Source organism: Vipera ursinii (genome assembly GCF_947247035.1).
Source record: "Vipera ursinii genome assembly, chromosome: 8".
In the NCBI taxonomy this organism is placed as follows: Eukaryota; Metazoa; Chordata; class Lepidosauria; order Squamata; family Viperidae; genus Vipera; species Vipera ursinii.
In genome coordinates this window covers 19,574,736-19,596,974 of record NC_139519.1, presented here as the reverse complement: position 1 = coordinate 19,596,974, position 22,239 = coordinate 19,574,736, and the positions used below count along the sequence as shown (strand labels likewise).

At 42.6% G+C, this 22,239-nt stretch overlaps 1 protein-coding gene across 4 annotated transcripts in view; it reads left to right on the top strand.

The window, feature by feature from the left end:
• The first annotated feature begins 10,833 nt into the window (after nucleotides 1-10,833).
• APLP2 (amyloid beta precursor like protein 2) overlaps nucleotides 10,834-22,239 on the top strand; it is a 51,821-nt gene continuing 40,415 nt past the window's right edge. For all 4 annotated transcript variants that reach the window (XM_083368719.1, XM_083368718.1, XM_083368717.1 and 1 more), the window contains exon 1: nucleotides 10,834-11,188. In XM_083368719.1, coding sequence (XP_083224845.1) covers nucleotides 11,057-11,188 — 132 coding nt within the window. In that variant the 5' untranslated portion in view covers nucleotides 10,834-11,056. The remainder of the gene's footprint in view (nucleotides 11,189-22,239) is intronic.

Sequence of the window (22,239 nt, the reverse complement as noted above, 5' to 3'; positions counted from 1 at the left end):
AAAGCAGAGTTGCCCGAGATGTGTGTGCTCCCGAAAGCAAAAGATATGTCTGTCAGAATCTCTTTAGGGGCTTTACAAATCCCAGCTTTAGATCTCACTAGGGGGCTTTCATTTATTATTATATTGAGATTATAGTACTTTACTGTTCGGCTGTTCTTTGTATTTAGTCAACCCTGCTTCCCCCCCCCCCCCGCCCGCCAAAAGGCTGCTGTAGACAGAGGTGGAATTCCTGCAGCGCCAAGGAGAGAGGAAAACCAAATCAGAATTAAGAAAATCTTTCTGACATTTTCTCCTGGTTGAGAGTTCTTTGAAGCTACAGAACGGGGGTAACTTTATGGGGGAAAGGAGATATCAGCTGCTTGTCGTCTTACTTGACAAGGTGGGACCTAGTTCTCCCCAAAGCTTTAAGGTCCTGTGAGTGTGATGGGCAAAACACACTCTGGTTTGATCTCCTTTCCCTTAGATCTGCACAGGTAAATCTTCCATGGATACATGCACATGATCAGTAAGGTACCACACGGTGCATTATTTCACAGCCAGCCGCCACAGAGCTGTATTTTTAAAACCTGCATTTTAAATGCAGTCATTCTTCTCTATTGTAATTTCAGCTGCTACAACTATAAGCTCTTCTGGTTTTTTAATTCAGCAGAGGCCAAGGGATTGCAGAGTAAGTCCACCCAGAAAGCTGAATAAGAAAAGCCTTTGGGTTTTCCTTTGATTAAGTTCATGTTGAATCGGAATAGCCACAAACGCTTGGAGGGATGGCAAGACAAGGAGCAGTTGGCCTAATACCCATTTGAGAGTGAATCTTTTGCAAATCCAAAAACACCCACCCTTTGACAGGTGAAGAAATCAGTTTGCCTCCTTCTCTGTGGGAGCGCCAGCCCTATGGAATCAGCTCCCCCCTGAGCTTCGGACGGCCCAAAATCTCCAATCCTTTCGCCGCGGCCTCAAAACACTCCTGTTCCACCAGGCTGACCTGGACTGACAGGCATTTTAATTAATTATATTTAGAATTTTTAATTTATTTTTAATTTTAATTTATTGAACAGATGATTTTAATTTCATTTTTATCTTGATTTCTGTACTATTATATGTTTTGTTGTTAGCCGCCCTGAGTCCTTCGGGAGATAGGGCGGGATATAAATCCCATCAATAAATAAATAAATAAATAAATAAATAAATAATCTTTTGCTTGAAGTATGCAGACCAGACCACCAACCATTCTTTCTTAAATTTATATGCCATCCATCTCATTATCGAGTTACTCTGGGTGGCTTACACCACATCATACAAAAGGGAATACAAAGCATTAAAATGTTAAAAGGCTAAAAGTTAATAAAAGTTGGGTAAACAAGTAGCCCACGACTTACAACAATTCATTTAGTGACCGTTCAAAGTTACAACGGCACTGGAAAAAGTGACTTACGGCCATTTTTCACCCTTAACGGCTGTTGCAGCATCCCCACAGTCACGTGATCCAAATTTGGATGCTTGGCAACGGACTCATATTTGACGGTTGCTGTGTCCTGGGGTCCCCTTTTGCAACCTCCTGACCAGCAAAGGCAAGGGAGAAGCCAGATCCACTTAACAGCCGTGCTACTAACTTAACAATTGCAGTGATTCATTTAACAACGGCGGCAAAAAAGGTGGCCAAGTGGGGCAAGTTTCGCTTAACAAATGTCTCACTCAGCAACAGAAATGTTGGACTCAGTTGTGGTTGTAAGCTGAGGACTACATGTACACAAACTTTTGTGTTTTTTTCATCACTTTCTCTTATGACCTTGGGATATTCCTATGCCCAGTTTTCCTTTGCGATTCAAGAACTCTTAAATAGTTGCCCTCAACTCAGTAAGTAACCTAGGTTCACCAGCAGCATTCAGAAATCATTTACAAGTGCCTAAAACTGACGTCTCTTAGAAAAGTTTACTCTTTGTAGCAAAATATTTTTACTGTTTTATCCATGGCAAACATGACAGACACAAATGCACCCACAATTGTTATTTTTTTAAAAATGTATATAAGTCATGCTACATAACATTAAGCTAAGATTTGTAAACACTTCTGTGAAGGAGAGTGGTGTGATTTGCACTTAGTTCTAAGCCACAATGTATGAATTCACACCTCATGCTAAATTAAGAAAGTGAATAACAGCCTATAAAAAGTATACTATTTATGAATGAGGCCAGGAGGTAGGAAGCGAGGCTCTATTAAAATTAAATATAGATATATGCAATGACTGGGTCTCGTATTTTAAACTACAGTTTGTTCAATCATTGTTTATTGAATAATTAGCTGAATTCAAGATATTTTGGACTAGTGCAGGGGTAGGCAACCTTGGTTCTTTTATGACTCGTGGACTTCAACTCCCAGAATTCCTGAGCCAGCCATGCTGAGGGGAAAGAGAGAGGTTTCCATGCTGAGCCATGCCGGCTCAGGAATTCTGGGAGTTGAAGTCCACGAGTCATAAAAGAGCCAAGGTTGCCCACCCCTGATCTAGTGTTATGATTAGGTCATTGTAGCTCGATAAATGAATCCTGGTTAAAAGTGGAAGCTAGCTAATCCAATCATTAATATAGAATGTAGCCCTCGATTGATGACCCCAAATTTTTGTTGCTAAGTGAGACGTTTGTTAAGTGAATTTTGCCTCATTTTACGATTTTTCTTGCCATAGTTGTTAAGTGAATTATTGCAGTTGTTAAACTAGTGACACTGTTGCTAAGTGAATCTGGCTTCCCTATTTCACTTTGCTTGTCAGAGGATCACAGAATGTGACGATGTGGTCCGGGACACGGCAACCGTCACAAATATGAGCCGGTTGCCAAATGTTTGAATTTTGATCACATGACCAAGGGGATGCTGCAATGGCTGTAAGCAGTGGTGGGATTCAAATATGGGAACAACCAGTTCTCTGTGGATGCCGCTTCCGGAAGTCCATTCTGGGCCTGGGCAACAAAAAATTAGCTACCGGTTCTGCCGAAGTGGTGCGAACTGGTCGCTAAACAAACTCTCGTAAGTCAAGGACTAACTGTATTAGATGTATGTGGGGTTCTGACGTGCCAAATCTATTTCGTACTGTTTGCCTGACAGAAAACAATTTTTCATAAATGGCGCCCAAAGAATACTTTGCAAAAAGCCATAAAATATTTGATATTCAGCAACTAAAAGGGCCCGGGTGAATCATTTCATTTGCACAGCAGATGTGGAATTCATCACATTTTTAAAGCGTTTTTAATAGATTGTTATGAAACCAAATCTTTGAAAAGACATTAGGGCCTTAAGTGGATCTCTGCAACCACGTGTTATGGAGCTCAACTGGATAGCGTAAAAAGAACTAAATCCTCTTTCAAAAGTAAGATATACCAAACTTGATTAACCCTGTATCTAAAAAAAAAAATTCAGGAAAATTTCCTCAGCAGTGGGAGTGAATTTCTGAATTTTGAATTATCCTGGTTAGTCCGGAGAAGAATGATCTAAGAAGATCTGAAGAAGGTAAGAAGAGATTGATGGATGAGGCTCATATCCCATCTCACTTGGCATTCTGCTTCCAAAATAACCAGAAAGATATCAAGACGTTCCCATATTCATTTTCCAACAATTGTTATTTCGGGGAACCTCTTTGCAGAGGAAGATCAAGGCTGATGTTGGCCCAATATTAGTCTGTACGGTTTATGGCTCCATTACTTCATTCACTGGCTTTTCTTTTTTTTAAATCTTTTCAGTTTTGAGGATCTCTTTAATTCCATCTAGCCACAAATTCATTGATCGTTTTCTGTTCATCCATCCAATATATATTCACGTAAAAACAAAAGTTGTTCCTCTTTTACAGATCCCTTCTTCCTTCCTTCTTATTTGTCATTCATACTTTCTCTCAGAGAAATCCCTGATGGGAATAAAATCAATTTATCTATTTGAGCTTTGCCCTTAATTTTTCTTGCTAATACCTGATGAAAGTTTAGGTTTCTATAAAAAAGATCTACTCTGTGCCCTGGGTGAGACTCTGACAGTTAACCTATACATGGATGACTCCAATTTTCAGAGTTTACATTTAGTGAAACTCAAACTGGTCACAAGCCACTGGATTTACACAAGGGCCTAAGAGTAAGTTATGGTTGGTTGGGCAACTCAACCTATGTGCTTCTGTAATTTATGATTCAGTAAATTATGCAGTTAGCCTCTTTGACTCATTTTTTTCAGCTTTTTCTTCCCCATTTTATGGACCAACTTTATTGATATCATGCCTTTTGTGTACATGGGTGTATGAATCTATGCACAAAACTGGGATCCACTGGAAAGCTCTGGGTGATCTGTAGTAGAATAGTGAGGGTTGGTTTCCTAGATATCAAAGTGGCTTTGTTCACACATTATGTAAAGCTGTGACTTAGTTTGCTGACTATACTATAGTTGGTTAGAATTATAGTTGGTAAACCATGGTTTACCAATATGTTGGTGAAGATTCTATTCATCCAGGTAGAATTGTCTGCAAGTTGAATCATGGCAATTGAACTTCATTTCTTGTTGGTTCAAAATGTTTCAATCTTTTTCCAAGTAGCTTCATGAGGTCCTCCTAACCGTCTCGCTCTGACTGAAGAAGCTACAGGGATAAGCTGTGAAACGTTTCCAACCAGACGTTGGAAAAGAAAAGAAGCCCCGTTTACCGCGACTCAACTTCCAAACATGGCTTACTAACTACGGAAGATTCACACAACATTGGAAGCCATCAATAAAGAAACCATTTTTGCCTTCATAGGTTATATGACTTCAGCAATGCTTCCCTGAAGATTATAGTCTTGAAATGAAGAAATGGGGTGGAAGAGATTGGACTGTCCCGTCTCTGCTCTGTTCTTCTGATGTAGAAAATATTTTTTTGGTTTTAGTGTCTTCCATTTTACATTCCTATTGTTCGGCTTCAGACCCCAGCGGAGCTTCTAACAAAAAAAAAACACCCCCAAATCTGCTCATTCCTAACACAATAGGATACTACCCCCCACCCTCCCAACGAAGTAGCTTGCAAGTTAAATTTAATCTTGCTTGGAACACAGAGATTGAAAGAAAGAGGAGTGTGATGGTAACAAAGGAAAAGCTATTTTTTTTTCATGCATTCATATGCAAAGTGCCCTTCTTTCCCTATAACTTTATATTTCGTGATTATATTATTATAGTGTAACAAATGGAACAAAAGAAACCTGTCTCTTTTGCAGAGGAAGGCTGGGCCGGACTTTGCTGGCTAAGTGCTATTTTCATGCTGCATACCTTATGGCCCACTTCCAAGGCCAGACTCTGGCAGTGTTTCAGTGGAAAGCCGGCCCTGCAAGAGACACAACACACACATATGCAGGCTATCCACGCGCCCTCCTTTCTATCTCTTAGTGCTTTTGGGGGAAAAAAAAATTACTTCCATTTTTGCTGGTTGAAGCCACAGCTGGAAATAAGAATGCAGCGGCTGGGCCGAAAAGCATCTGCTTGCTGAGACAGAACCATCATAATCCATCAGTCTAAGAGAGAACGTAAGCCACCGTTAGACTTAAAAAAAATATTTTAATTAAAATACCTGTCTGGCATTCCTAGCTTGAAAGCCAGATGGATGGCACATTACGGAGAAGTGGAGAAGCTATAAAACGGAAAATAAACAGACGAAGGGATGTCTCCACTGAAGCCTTCAGTCAGCTACTGCCTGAAAGATGGCGCTTCCAAAGCACCTGCCCAGCATCCTTTATTCCAGTAGAAATTTGGCAGGATCTTGACTATAAGCTACAGTACTACTGTTAGAAGTTCTAGATAGATAGATTCCTAAGGCTTTAATTGTAGGTTGTTAAACGAATAACTACAATTAGGAAAAGTGGTTGTTAAGGGAATCCGGGTTTTCCCTCTTGATTTTGCTCGTTGGAACTCAGCTGGCAAGGCTGAAAATGGAGATTACTTCACCCCAGGATGCTGCAACTGTCATTAAATATATGCCAGTTGCCAGGTGCCTGAATTTGGGCCACTCTAGTTCCACATCAGGCATGAAAGCTGACTGGGTGACCTTGGGCCACTTCCCAGGAGATTGTGAGTTCTAGTTCCACATCAGGCATGAAAGCTGACTGGGTGACCTTGGGCCACTTCCCAGGAGATTGTGAGTTCTAGTTCCACATCAGGCATGAAAGCTGACTGGGTGACCTTGGGCCACTCACCAGGAAATGTGAGTTCTAGTTCCACATCAGGCATGAAAGCTGACTGGGTGACCTTGGGCCACTTCAGAGGAGATTGTGAGTTCTAGTTCCACATCAGGCATGAAAGCTGACTGGGTGACCTTGGGCCACTCACCAGGAGATGTGAGTTCTAGTTCCACATCAGGCATGAAAGCTGACTGGGTGACCTTGGGCCACTCACCAGGAGACAGTGAGTTCTAGTGCTGCCTTAGGCATGAAAGCTGGCTGGGTGATTTTTGGGCCATTCAGTCTCAGCCTAGGAAGAAACAAGCAAGGGCAAACCACTTCTAAAATCTTACCAAGAAAACTGCAGGGACTTGTCCAGGCATTCTTCAGAAACCAACATTGCCTCAAAGGCATCAACCCCCCCCACCCCCACCCCGCCCACAAAAAACAAAACAAAACACCAGGAAGATAATAGGTAATGAAGGCTGGTATGTGGAATATAAATTAGTCATATGGCTAGAATATACTAGCAGTGAGCTTGTTCATACATCACACTCAGCCATGATGGTCTGTGAGTGTATAATAAAATGGATCTGCCAAGCCATGACTTCATAGAAGATCAGTCAATAAACCACAATGCTTAGGCTTATACAGGTAGTCCTTGACTTAACAACAGTTCATTTATTGACCGTTCAAAGTCACAAGGTCCCTGAAAAAAGTGACTTATGACCGTTTCTCACTTACGACCGTTGCAGCCTCTTTGTGGTCACGTGATGCTTGGCAACTGACTCATATTCACGACAGTTGCCATGTCCCAGGGTCACACGATCCCCTTTTGCAACCTTCTGACAAACAAAGTCAGCCAGATTCACTTAACAACCGAATGACTAAGCTGAAAACCGCAGGGATTCACGTAACAACCGTGGCAGGGATGGTCGTAAAACGGGGCAAAAAAATTCCCTTAACAGATGTCTTGCTTTGCAACAGAGATCAAGGACTAGCTGTAGAGTGTTTTAAGCTCAAGCAAGGCAGTATAATGCTTAGTGTAATGCATATATATCAAGCAAATACTCTATATCCCGCTCACATATAAAGCGGTCATTAGAAAAGCCTTGGGGAATCAAGCGACCTTTGCAAGATTTCAACTGAAAATTCCAACCCAGCACTCCCTTGCAGCAGTCCCCATAAATTAACATTTTTATCTGTATCACAGGCCTCCCTCTCCTCCTCTGCTTATCTTAGTTCCTCCCTTTGTGATTAAAAAAGAAAAGATTTCCAGGGATGGATGTGTTCAGCCCTGATCTTCCATTCTCCCTGCATCCCAAACTGCTTTGCAATTCCTGATGTCAACGTTGGCTCAGGCTGGCAACTATCTCACCCACCTGGATTATTATAAATGATATCATTTTCCATTTCGATGGTCGGGTGGGAACTCCTAATTAAAGCCCTCACATGGCTGCTTCCTTTCCACTGGAAGGTTTCCCTCCCCCCACCCCGCCCCCACCCTCCCATCATTTCCCAGGCATAGACATTTGGGATAAATGTCAAGAGAATGACAAAAAAGCTCCTGCATATTTTTCCATTGCCAGGGGCTTCAGGTTCTTTTCAAATGGAGTTTCTAGATGCCTGCAGGGAACACCTGGCCTCTGCAAACAACTTTTACCGTAATCAAACTGTGGAACCAGTAGAAATTGCCCATTCCAAAGTGCAATATTTTCAGAAATCCGCCCCCCACTTCCCATCTCTGTAGCAAGAGGCAGAGCACAAGAAAGTCTTAGGTCAGGGGTGGCCAACCTGGCGGCTTTAAGACCTGTGGACTACAACACCCAGAACCCAGATTCTAGGAGTTGAAGTCCACAAGTCTTACAATTGCCCAAGTTGGATACCCCTGCCACAATGCATCCCTGGTTTAAACCCTAAGAGCGACACAACCGCTGCATGTGCCCATCACACTGTCCCAAAGGGGCTTTTTCAAAAGGCAACTGGACTTTTGTTTTTCCCCCCCTTGAAAACGTTTCGCAGTTGAGACCAAATTTTCCATTGCTAAAGCAAGGCGGCCGTTAAGTGAGCCGTGCACAATTATATGATTTGTTGTGTGGTTTTTTGCCACTGCTCTGTCACTGCAGTTTTTAAGTGCAAATATGGTTTCCCTCCCTTGTCGGAAGCCAGCTGGGAAGGTCACAAAATGGCAATCACAGAACCCTAGGACACTGCAAATGTTGTAAACACATGTGGGCTGCCAAGGGTCCTAATTCTGATCACATGACCATGGGGAGGCTGCAACAGTCATTAAGTGGGAGGTGATAAGTCGAAGACAACCTGCAGGCACAAAGCCAAGAATGGAGCAAGGGGAGAAAAAACCCCCACCTTTTTTATATTCCATTGAAATGAAACCAATTAAATACAGTTGAAAGGACGGGGCTATACATTTAAAAACTGTCCTTGTCTGACCTCCTAAAATCTACCCATTGTTGGAACGTTTGAAGGAACTCAGCGCAAATCCAAGTTGTGAACTCCTTGCTGGCTTGCAGGTTGTGTGAACCCACTAGTTGTGGTTGACTCAAATAAGGGTTAAAAAAAGAAAATGGAAATAAAGATTCCCCCCTTCCTTCCTTCCCTGTTCGTTAATGAATGCCTCTGCTTCCAGATGTTGTCAATGCCCAGCCCCAGTTTTGCAGCTTGGACTCTGAAATGCAAACTCTTGGGTCAAGAGGCCTCTCTATCAAGCCATGTATCCTTCCTGCAGCTTTGGCCATGAAGATGATAAAGAGAACCAAGCTTTCAAACACTTGAGCCCTGTTGCAGGTGAGGTTATTGATCGAGTCAGCAAAAGGTTGTCTTCGAAATTCCACTGGAGGGGAAAAAAATCTATAAGTAACTGTATTACAAATTGCAGGGAAAAACTGCATTTCGGATTAATCCCTAAGCAACAGCATTGTAATTCTTTTACAGAATGGTTTGTTTCGTAAAAAAAAAACCCTTTGTAGTATTCGCTGAGAACAAAAAACTGGAATTTCTCTGAAATACGGGACTCAGTGGTCCAACATTCTCCTAAGAATATTCTCGTGCCTGTAGCAGATGCCCTGAAAAATCTGAAGTAAGGAAAAAAAATATTTCAGGAGTGCCCCCCAAAGTTGACTTTTTTGCTAAATTTCTGTTAGTTAGGAAGCTCTGCAACATGGCTGCATTTACATTTGTTAGCAGCGTCCCATGGTTACGTGACCGCATTTTAGGACGTTTGCTGAAAACCAGTACTTACCACCCTGTTTGGTAAACAACCAGCCCCCCAAAAGATCATAAAACTGGGTCAGTCATGTAACTGACTCCCTAGTCATATGTAATGGACTACCCATCTTTTCATATGAATTGGGGCAACATCTGTGTTAAGCACTTTGATAAATCTTTATCTGCATAAGTTTAAGCCACATTTATGTTATCTTGGTGACAAATCTTCCTTCTTTCTGCCAAGGCCGTCCTTTTATGTTCTCTTTCTATAGACATCGCTTGGCGATGATTGAATTAAGACAGTAGGATGCAGAAAATGCACTAGATTGGAAATACAGACTTACAGCCACACCTGAGTCCAAAAACCCTAAACTTTTAGAAACTTATCTAATTTTTTTTTGAGAAGGATATAAAACCATTCAGGTTGCAAGAATAAAACACTAATTAGGGCTCAGCCAAGAAAGATAGCACCCTCTTACATCTGCCTTTTAATGGGCTTCTGGATTATTGCAACCTTACATCAAATAAAAGGGTTTTAGGTCCCCGTAATTTCTCTAGCAACCTTGCAATTCCTTCCAGCCGCCCTAGGTCGTTTTGATATGAGATGGGGTAAAAGGTAAAGGTGAAGGTTCCCCCGCACATGCATGCTAGTCGTTTCCAACTCTAGGGGCCGGTGCTCATCTCCGTTTCAAAGCCGAAGAGCCAGCGCTTGTCCGAGGACGTCTCCGTGGTCATGTGGCCGGCATGTCTAGACACCAAAGGCGCACAGAACGCTGTTACCTTCCCACCGGAGTGGTCCCTATTTTTCTACTTGCATTTTTACGTGCTTTTGAACTGCTAGGTTGGCAGAAGCTGGGACGAGTAACAGGCGCTCACTCTGCTACGCGGCACTCAGGATTCGACCCGCCAAACTGCCGACCTTCTGATCGACATGCTCAGCGTCCTAACCCACTGAGCCACCGCGTCCCTTGAGATGGGGGGAGGGGGGGCAAATAAATTCAATAAATAAAGTGGTCTGCTTGTCAAGCAAACCATAAGCTTCCCACAGCCCAGCGATTGGGATTGTATTACCATTTGGCAATGGCCCTAAAGCAAGAAAAGAATTATGGTTCATGATTCATGATTTGATGTTGATATTTTTTACATTACCTATAATTTAACCCCAAAACGGAATATGAATAGCTTTAATATTATTTATTTATTTATTTATTTAATTTCTATACCGCCCTTCTGCCGAATAATATAATTTAATGTACCGTTGGAGGGATTGAAGGACCAGGTTAGGAACACACCTCCATCGATCTATTCTATGCGGTCTTCTTAGCCCATAATCCATCAATAATCAATTCAATCAAAGCTTCGGCTCCTTTCTGGACCTGTCCTGTTGCGGGGAGGCGGGCGTAGAATGCCAAACTCCGCTAAAGTCCGCCTGATTGGTCCCTCTGAAAGAGGGCGGGCGTAATGAAAAGAAAGAAAGAAAGACTCTCACCCTTCGGTGGCTTCTTTGGTTGCGCGCACCGTCCGTCTTCTTAGCTCCCGCCTCCGCGTGGCGCGCTTTAGCCAACCCAGCGACGTGCTGGCGCCGGGGGGGGCGGGGCGTGTGCCCGGCCCCTCCCTCCCGATGACGAAAGCGCGGCTGGTGGTGGCGCCGCCGCGGTCTCGGCGCGGCAGTTGCTCCTGGACGGCGGCGCGGGATGAAGGCGTGCGGGACGGCGCGGACGGGCGGCGCTCTCCCGGCCATGGGCCGCCGCTGCGGCGGGTCGCTTCTCTGGCTGCTGCTCCTGGCTCTCGGCAGCCCCGCGGCCACGCTGGCCGGCTACATCGAGGTAGGCGCGGGGGGGGGGGGGGGGTTGGAGACCCGTGCGGGAGGCGGCGGAATCCATCCCCCCCCCTCGCCCGGATGGGCTGCTCCAGGCGTCCCGACCTGGAGGGCGCGTCCATCAGCCGCGGGGAAAGGGGAGCGCGAAAGGGTCCCGGTGCAAGAAGCTTTCCAGGCGGCTTTGGAGGTGTTTGAAAACTAGGTTTGCCTTACACACACAAGCACACACACACCACACACACACACACACACACCCCACACACACACAGCCAGCCCTTTTCCAGCTGCTGATTCTGCAGCGAATCTCCCTCCACCTGCAGTCTCTCTTCCTTTGCTTTTTTGCAACCCACCGGCTTCCTGCAATACGGACACACACACAATCACACACTTCGGGGGTTGCAATATATGTATGTATCAGGAGACCAATGAATTGCTATATACATATATACAGGCGTGCACGCGCACACACACACACATATGCAGTCCACCTGCCTCCTTATTTTTATATGCATAAACATATACATATCATTTTAGCCATTGTCTATTCACTGCAAGATGCCTCTTCCACATGTTTTCAACAAATAAGGTCCATACATATACCTGTGTGTGTGTGTGTGTGTGTGTGTGTGTCTACACTCAGGAGGTGCTGTTAAACATCTCTGAGCATGGGTATGTGTGTGTGTGTGTATATGGGACATTTCCCCCCCTCTCCCACTACAAAGGTGACTTTATGTCCCCTTATCAGGCAGCTCAAAAGCGTCTGAGCGAAGAAGAAGCATGAAGTCTCTCTTTTCTTTCGCTCCTCCTTTCCATCCTGCTGGCTTTTACCAGGCTCTCAGGATGACAGATAAGTGCGAAGGAAAGGTGGGAGGCCCCAGCGATGGATTCCCTTGTGGGATTTCACAGGGTGAAGAAAAACACAATTCCAATGAATGAACCTTTGTAAGATGAATCATCTCTGCTGTGTTCGATGTATTGGGGCAGATTTGGGAAAGGGGAGAAGTTACCCGTTTCTGTAACGTTTATAACCTCCTTTCTGACCCAGACCAAACAACACTGCAGCATCCATCCTTCTCCAGAATCTCCTTGAAAAATGTACTTTTCCGCTTTCCTGGAGGCAGAATATTTGCATTTTCTTGATCTGCCAGGACTTGCCCCCTCCCCCCCCTTGTTTGCTCTCTGTGTTTACACAAATCTGATCTGTTTATAGCTCTCTCTTTTTAAGCAAGTGTTTTGCATTTATTCAGAGTTGTTGTAATAGTTTAGTAAAATAAACCGGCCAAATTCAATTACTGGATTGCCCTTAAACTACTGCTGTGGTTGTTCAATAGAGACCTTGTACAGAACAGCAAAGCTGGCTCCTGGTTCTGGTTTTTTACCTCCCCTCTGGCCATTTTATAACTGGATTTTGCCTGTTTGTGGAATCAGTTTAGGATTCTCTCTCCTTACAATATATCCCCATGGGTCTGTTTTCTTTTGAGATGTATGGAAAAGACATGGCATGGTGTAATTTAAAGCAAAGATTGCTTAAATCCTTTCTGGGATAAAACTAATTGGGTGGCTGAATGCAGTTTGTTTTCTTATAAAGCTTTTAAAGAAGTGGTGGAGCTTAATCAGATTGGTTACAGAGGTAATTGCCTGAGTCTTTTGTTTTACCTTGTGTGTGCGGACATATTTATGAGGCCTGACCTCTGCATTCTTGGCACAGGAGCAAGAAATCTGGTTTCAGATCAGTCTAGAAGCTTGCATTAGGAAACAGTTCGCATGGGAAAGCATCTGTTTGATCAACCTGATGTTATCTAGTGAACAGAGCTTGACTGTTTTCCCACTATCAGCTGCCTATTGCATTGGCTTTCAGACTTCAGATTTATTAGGGAGTATAATTAAGGCATACCAATATGGTTACTCTTAACTGAGAGGATGCTTGCCCTCCCTTAAATCAAATCTGCCTTAAAGCTTATGGAAGACATTCCTCTCTGGTTAAATGGCTTTCAGTCCCAACCTGCATAAGGTTAAATAAAAAAGAAGTAACAAGTCAAATTCTCAAAATGAAACACCTCTTATTAAAATGGAAGCACTTGCTATTAACAGTTCTCCAAAGCATACAGAAATAACTTTCCAGTGATGTGTGTCTCCTCATACCTTGCAGGATTAATTTTCATACCATGCTGGAAATATTCTTAGGAGATCCTGCTAAGATGCAATAGATCTGTGTAGAATATTTGAACTGAAGATGGGGCCCCTCTTCATGTTTTCTTCTTTAAAGATTCTGTGGCCTGGGTACATACGCCAGTACTCGGATAATTTTGCATAAATTAATTGCAGCCCCCCCCCTTGAGGGACTAATTCTTCATACCATGCTTGAAATATTCTTAGGAGCCCCTGCTTATGATTTATTACCTTATACAATAATAGATCTCTCTGGAATCTTTATTTTTTTATTTTAATCCCATTTATATCTTTGAACTGAAGGCAGGACCCTGTTCACGTTTTTTTTTTCCCATTGGAGATTCTGTGGCACAGTGCACATCCTTATAATTTTAGGACAATTTTTTTTTCTCCCCTGGAACTTGCTGGAGAATGGTTCAATTTCCTCCGCATTTGCAGCATAGTGGTGATTCGTTGGTCGCTTTTAGATCCCTCTCAAAAAAAAATTGTCCAGCCAGCGTGATAACGCGGCACGATGAGAATGGGATGCAGGATTCTAGTAAAAGCCCCTATTGGGTTGCTTGGCACGGATAACGTGCCAATGGAGAGCTGTCATGTGTCCACTTCCTGATGGGGAGATTAAATCTCTGCACCTGTTAAAGCCTTCTGACGGGATGGCATTTCCCCTCTTTGAGCAAACGCAAGCTCAGCTGCTTGTGGGTATCCTGTCTGGATGCCGTTTCCCCGATTATGAACTGATGGCACGACCTCTGTTTCCTTCTTGGCCAGCTTTGATTTAAAAAGAAACTAAAGCTGAGCTTGCTTTTCATAAGATTTAATAAAGGGGTGAGGGCTGTATTTTTCTCCCCATTAGAGCTCTCCATTAAGTCAATGATTTGGCATAAATGTATTAGGTAGATTTTTTTTTCCCCCTCTCAGTTAAGAAGTCTCCGGCACCAAGTCGGACATTAATCTGTTTAACGTTAACAGTTAACACGTTTGTTTCTACCTCATCCTGTCTGTGTAAGCACTTGTATGTGAAGCTTAATCCTGCATAAATATTCATAGCGCACGTTCCTGGTTTTATGAATATTAATAGGATTCCCTCATTTTTTTTATTAGAATGTTTCTGTTTCAAATGCAATACACCAGCAGAGTTCTATGGCCTTATGCATTTATGGTATTTATATCCTTTTTTCTCCGACAGCATCCGGAGAGCGGTCTCCTCTTCCCGTTTAACCTTTGAAACATTTTTCCAAAATATATATAGTAAGCAGACGGAGCTGAGTTTCGTGGCAAATTGAGATCCTGATGGTCACAACTGGACCCTTTGACCACCATAAACAGTTTTTAAAATGTGATAAGCAGAGAGCTAGGATGCAGTAAAATGAAATACTACTTATATATATATTTTAAAAAAAACCATTTTGAATTAGATTGCAGTTCTAAATCACCCTGGGCAAAAAAACATCACCTGGATAAAAATGAAGCAGTCCTTTGGCCAGTTCTCTAAAACCCGTTGAATGGATACGGGGTAAAGTTTTCCATGAAATCAAATCAAATCAAACTGAATTTCTTTTTAGTTGGTTCAGGAGGGTAGCTGTGCGGTTTTCCCAGTGTTTCTGGGCTATAACTCACAGCTGCCTCCCAGTTGGCTTTGCTAGCTGGGTCTTATGGGAGATGTATATCAGTAGCAAGTAGAAGTGCAATAATCTTATCTCTGCTTCCTTCTGCATTGGTGCTGGTCAAGAAAAGCATCCCTGTTGCAAGCTGAAACACAGGAATAGATCAAATGAACCAAACTAGATGTTTACCAGCCGGGCTATTAATACAGTTTAGAGCTGTCACGCAATGGAGATACTTGGAGTGCTTTGAAGAGGTTAAATTCAAATTATTGACCAAGAATTGCTGTTTAATTTTGGGAGTGCATTGTTTTCTGTTTATAGCTTACCCAACAGCCTGCCTCATTTCATTGAATACTTGTGTCCTGAAATCTGAAAGGTGTCATCCAAGCAAAAGAAGAGCTTCCAAATTAAGGATAGTAGTTTGGGTATCATTTATGTGTGGAAATAGCTTTACATAGTTTACCTTGACAGCACCACAGCTAGGCCTCCCTTGTAGTTACGTTGAGCAAGCTGGTTATACTAACTTCTGAGCAATGGGATGTATATGCTGACATGCAGTGGTCCCAGTTCGGAGCGGGACTGAAGCAGGGAATTAGCTTGGACTCACTATGTAAACACAAGAGGGCAAGGTCTCCCCCCCCCCACACACACACACCTTTGAGCCTTACTTGGTCTTACCAAGATGTCTAGGGAGATTCCTGTACTGTAGGCAGAAAATAATAAAGTACAAGGACTTACAACAGTTCATTTAGTGATAGTTCAGAGTTACAACAGCCCTGGAAAAAAGTGACCTCTGGCCCATTTTTCACACTTATGTGCAGCCTCCCCATGGTCACATGATCAAAATTCAGATGCTTATCAACTGACTTATATTTACGACGGTTGCAGTGTCCCGGGGTCTTGCGAATCCCCTTTTGCGACCTGGCAAGCAAAGTCAATGGGGAAGCCAGATTCACTTAACAACCATGTGACTAGCTTAGCAACTGCAGGGATTCACTTAACAGCTGTGGCAAGAAAGGTGGTGAAATGGGGCAAAACTCACTTAACAAGTGTCTCCCTTAGCAACAAAAATTTGAGGCTCAATTGTGGTCGTAAACTGAGGGTGCCTATAGCTAGTTTGAACTCTGCATGCCTAGGGTCTGGTCATTCGTTCCTGGCACTGTCCTTTAGAATTATATCTTAACCTTAATGGAAATTGTTGTTAATTATTAGTTTTTAAAAATCCTACTAGTTGGGTTAACCGTCTGTTGGCATGACTGACATATTTGCTTCCTGATGGGGTGTTGCTTTTTTGAAAGATGCTGGACAGATAAAAACAGCAGAAGGTGGGTGGGCCTAAAAAAATGTGATGCGTAGGTTAATCAGAAATTTCAATTTGTTTATGGCCCTTAGCTACGTGCTTTCAGCATTCAACCTCTTTTATAACAGCTCATTATGTTCAATTGCTCAATAGGTTTTGAGCCAGTAACTTTATCCTTGAAGTATTACAAGTGAGGTGCAGCTTTTGTGTATCGCTTCGTTAGCTTCACTGCACGCATTAAGGTTTAGTTCCCATTCTTAAGATATTCTCTTTTTACTTCTTCCGGTGGTGATCCAGAACGATCCCAGGCAGTCTCCAAAAATATATATTCTTCTTACTGGTCTACTTTCCTGCCCTTCATTTGAGTTTCCATGGCGTTATAAAATGTAAGCCAGTCTTGCAGGGTCTCTCAGTGCTTCAGTACTTGCCTTATCCTGCCATAAATTGTTTGAATTTTTAACAAAGAGCCTAGGGTTCTCCCCGATGAAAGCTTGAATTTGGACCCAGCCCAACATTTTCTGATGCTCCATTCCAGTCTTCAGAAGTTTAAGAGAAAGTTGAAACAAACAACCTTTTATTCAAGTAGTGGATAGCATTAACATAAACTGATTCAGTTCCTCCACAGGCTTTTTAATTGTTTAATTTAACATCCACCACCTGATTTTGATACAGCTGTGACGCAAGAGGCCACAGACGTAAAATGTCTTCGTGATTCGTTCCCCCGTTCTGCGCTTGGCTGCAAGTGAGCGATTCGCTGCGAAGAAGGCCGGTGTTTGCATTCTTTGAAGGATTAGTGAAGAAATCATATTTTGGTGCCTTATTACAAGGTGACATTGTTTTGTAAGATCGTAGTGGGAGATAGAAGTAACTACGAAGTTAATATCACAATAGAAAATGAGCTCTTAGACCAGTAGCTGGTGATATGTTCCATTCCTCACCTGATGATGATTCATTCTCTCTCTCTCTCTCTCTCTCTCTCTCTCTCTCTCTCTCACACACACACACACACACACACACACACACACACGTGTGTTCTAAACAAAATTATCCAGGACTGTCAAATAATCTCTAGCTTAGGCAACAGACTACCCTTTTCTGAGACCCTAGTAATCTTCTTCGTAGTCTTTTTGTGTCTGCTTTGGGCTGAAGTACAGCCTGAGAGCGAATTCCTTTCCACCAGATTTGCTCACCCCTCTGAAACGCCTCCGTGCCTCCCCTCACCATCCTGCCCTTGCAGCAATCAAGTTTTATTTTACTGCACGTCATTGTTTCTCCTTCCCGGCGCTTAGAGTTTGCAGAGCCAGATCTGGTTGAGTGCAGCAGTTGCCAGCTTGGCTGCAGTCTTAGCGAGATTCTATGAGCCAAAAATGATTAGACAAAAATTCCCCAATAGCAGTGTTTCTCCATTTCTCTTGCAAGTTGTGAAGGTGTATCCTCCACCCATCATATCAGCAGCCTTCTACCTGGTGCTTACCAGAGGTAACCGATGAGAGCAAAGGTGTCCAGTCTTGGCAAGACCTGTGGACTCCAACTTAACTCAAGGTGGATGACTGAGCAATTCTGGAAGTTGAAGTCCACGAGTCTTACAAATTGCTAAATCTGAACACCCATGGATTAGAGTGTTTTTCATCTTTTCAAGCTATTGGGAAGTGTAGAAGCTGGAGTGTAACACAACTGGAGAAAGCTAGACCCACTTTGTTGGGCCTTTTGTGTGCATGAATTTGCGTGAATTTGTATTGAGGTGGACATTTGAATCTATTTGTGTACAGGCAGGCAGTCCTTCACTTACAACTCTAATTGAGCCTGCAGTGTTGGTCCTAACTCATTACAGTCATAAAGCATGCCTTATTTTACAATCTGTTTGGAGTGCTGGTTAAGTGAACCCGTTACACACACTATGGACCATTTCAGAAAGCATGACATATGTGGAAAACTGAATATAACAAATTGCAAAATAATATGGCGAATTAGATGGTTTGTTAAAGCAGCATTTGCAAACCACCTCGGTGTTATTGCCAAGACGATACATAGTCATGGATATGTTCACCAGCAGTTGAGGCTGACTCAGAGAGCTTTTATCTTTACTTTTTGGATCCCTGAGTTAATGTGAAATAGTATGTCCTTGCTCCAAGTTGTCCGTCATAGGAATGATTTTCCAGATTATGTGTAGAATAGCATATCTGATTGTGAATTATTATTATTGTTTTCCTGTGTTACATAGTGGTGAGATTAGTGATAAGCCGTATAATGCAATTTGTTAGGTTTTGGTTTAGCACTGCTGTGCAGCAGACCCAACTACTATGGTATATCAGTCCGGTTTTCCATAGCTCGAAATGATTAAACATTTGAAGGAAATGCTAAACTTGTGAACATTGTTGATTGCAAGAGCTTGCTCACAGCTGTGGTTTTGATAAGAACGATCAAGGGAGGAAAGATTGTGTGTGCCACATTCCGCAACAGAATTGACTTGGAGAGGAAGTGGGAGGAGACACTTAAGTTGAGTAAACTAGGATTGCTCTGATTTACAAAGAAAACCCACAAAGCTTCCTCTGTTGAGGGCAAAACATTAACTAGGCAGCCTGGCAGCATGTCTCTCTTTCTAAAGAAATGTCTGCAGTCCCAATATAAAATGCGTTGTTCTTCTCACCATTGGCTACGTCCGGTTCTGTACTTGTATGCGTCCGTGTTTCATTATTATTTGGTTTGACTGATTGACATCTTAACACTGATCACTATAACATTTCATTTATAATGAAGTCATTCTGTCCAGCCCTTGCAGCATCGTTGGGTATAACAAAACATAACTGCAGATGAATCCCCAGAGAGTATTCAGACTCCTATTTACAACCTGCAAGGTTTTCCTCCACTCTTATTGCAATGGGAAATAGAGATATTAAACAGGAGATTTAATGGCTGGTCCACAGCAACGGATGTCTGCGTGGCCAAAAACAATCAGAGGCGCTCCTCATGTAAACAGAAATATTTCAGAACCATATTCATAAAGTATTTAACCAACCTTTCATGCCATTGTCCAATAGAAAAGAGCAGCGGAAATTACATCTACGCATTTCATTAATCCACGTATTTCTGTGGCCATTGCCATTTTCCTGTTAGGGAATTAGAAATTTAGTAATTTACAACCCAGCGTGATTTTTGCAAAATTCCTGTGAAATAAAATGAATATGGCACAGTTAGTTAAGTTAAAATCTTTACCTTAGATATAAAAAAACTTGCCATTGTTTTGTTATTTTCCTTCCACTTTTTTTAAAAAAGTGTTAATAGTTCTTGATGGTGCTATCAATACTTGTTTTAAATATGCTCTGCTTGATGTTAAAGTTAGATATTTCGTCAATTCAGTAGAATCTATAAACATAGGAAGGCAAAAGTCATGTCTTGCCATGCATATCTTATGTTCTGATATGCCTAGAAAGAATGTTCCGAATTTGCTTTAAAAACGTGATGGCAATAGCATTTAGCCTTCTATACTGCTTCATGGTGCCCTCTCTAAGCCATTTACAGTGTCAGCCTATTGCCCCTAACAATCTGGGTCCTCATTTTATCAACCTCGGAAGGATGGATGGCTGGTTGAGTCAACCTCGAACCGGTCAGGATTGAACTCCTGGCAGTCAGCGGAATTAGCCTAAAATACTGCATTCCAAACCGCACCACCAGGGCTCTGAGTATGTGACTCTTTGTCTCCAATGAATGATTTTACAAAGCGGAGCTCTGTCTATTATATTGTTTTGCCATAGCCAAAGTAAACATTCACATTTAATCCCATAATTTATTGCCAGGGTTTTAACTCCTGTTATTTTTAAATGTATGAACATGGGAAACACGCCGAAACACGCCGTGTCCTTGTCATCTTTTGATCCGGTGCGGTCAAGTGTAAATATACGTTAGCATTTATATTTGTTTGATATACTGCTAGTCTTCTGCTTTAAAACCATTTGTAAATCACAACAGCACTCAAAAAAAAAAAGTTGCAACCAGCCCTCACACTTGCAAGCATCATAACATCCCCACAGTTATGTGATCCAAATTTGGGTGCTTGGCAACCAAGCACGTTCAGGTAGTCCTCCACTAACTTATGACCATTTTTTTAACCTCTATGACCGTTGTAGCCTCCCTGTGGTCATGTGATTTACATTTGGATGCTTGACAACCGGTTCGTATTTATGACGGTCGCAGCGTCCCAGGGTCACGTGATCCCCTTTTACGACCTTCTGACAAGTAAAGTCAATGGGGAAAGCCAGATTCACTTAACAGCCGCGTTACTAACTGAATGACTTCAGTGTTTCACTTAATAACTGTGGCAGGAAAGGTCGTAAAATGGGGCAAAACTCACTTAGATGTCTCACTTAGCAGCAGAAATTTTGGGCTCCACTGTGGTCGTAAGTCAAGGACTACCTTGTATACACTCCTCACTTTGCCACCAGATCTTCATCATTTTGTACAAGAACGATCTTTTAAAAAATTGTTGGTCAGTTTTCGAAGCGTGGTCCAGGTATGCTAGCGTTCATTACTGGGCCAATCCATGTTTTCTGGGAGCTAAGCAGTTCAAAGTCCACTCATTGGTTCATTTCTGAGTTTCTTACAGATGGGGAGAAAAGATACAACCATTTTTTAAAAATAATATATATTTTTAAACTTTTCATATTGTGGAAGGAGATAGGTGCTAGAGACGAAGCTCAGGTTGCAAGGTTGCAGGATGTTTCTCGATTATTCTTTCTGGCTTGGCCAAAGTCGAGGAGGATATATATATATATATAAATTCAGGCTGTGGTAAAAAGTTGCTTCTAGAATTGTCCTGTCAGCAAGTATCCTAAATGGAGGTGCTGGCCAGCAGTTTTGCAGCCTGCCTGTATTGCTGGGTCTTAGAAAAGATGCCATGGGAATTGGTCCTTATGTGCCAAAGCAACTCTTTGAATCTAAAACCCTACATAGTTCTAATAATTGGGAAGATGATCATCTGTCTAAGACAAGAGCCGGGGAACTTTGGCCCTTTTATGGCTTGTGGACTTCAACCATGCCGGCTCAGGAATTCTGGGAGTCGAGGTCCACAAGTCATAAAAAGGCCACAGTTCCCTCGCCTCTGGCCTAAGGCCTGTGCACCTCCAGGCGCAGCAGTTGCTCAGTCCAATTAAGCCGATTGCCATAACTTGTTACTTGAACGGTTAAAGTAGGTTTGGAGAACCTTTGCTCTGTTCAGCCCCTCCTCGTGAAATAGATGTCTTAGTCTGATTTCTTTCTTGCAGTCTTTGAGTGACTTCAGCCAGATCAGTTGGGAAAGTCTTTATGCTCCGGTGTGTGTGTGTGTGTGTGTGTGTGTCTGTCTGTCTGTCTGTCTGTCTGTCTGTCTGTCTGTCTGTCTACACTACAGCCAGGGAAGCCGGTTGGCATAACTTCTCAAAATGTTATTTTTTAAAAACCAAAACAAAATACAAGCAGAGGATGACCCAAATTAACATAAAAATGGTACAGTAAGGATTCCTCATGGGCCAAAAACTAGGCCAGCAGCAGGAAACTGTAGCCAGCCTGCTCTGATAATTGGGACGTACCATCGGAAGACATAATGTTAGGCTGGGTGACCTGTTTTTTTTTAACCTTTATGGCCGTTGTAGCCTCCCTGTGGTCATGTGATTTACATCTGGATGCTTGACAACCGGTTCATATTTATGACGGTCGCAGCGTCCCAGGGTCACGTGATCCCCTTTTACGACCTTCTGACAAGCAAAGTTAATGGGGAAAGCCAGATTCAGTTAACAGCCGTGTTACTAACTGAACGACTTCAGTGTTTCACTTAACAACTGTGGCCAGCAAGCAAGGAAAAAGATGAGGGTTGGTTTTTTTTACTTGTTGACATCATGAGTAGGTTTGTAAAGAAGGATACAAGGATATTATTGAACGATGCAGCTTGCCGTGCTGTGTCCTGCTTTGCTAGAGCTCCCCTACTCATACTGGTGAAGAGTTTCTATAGATCAG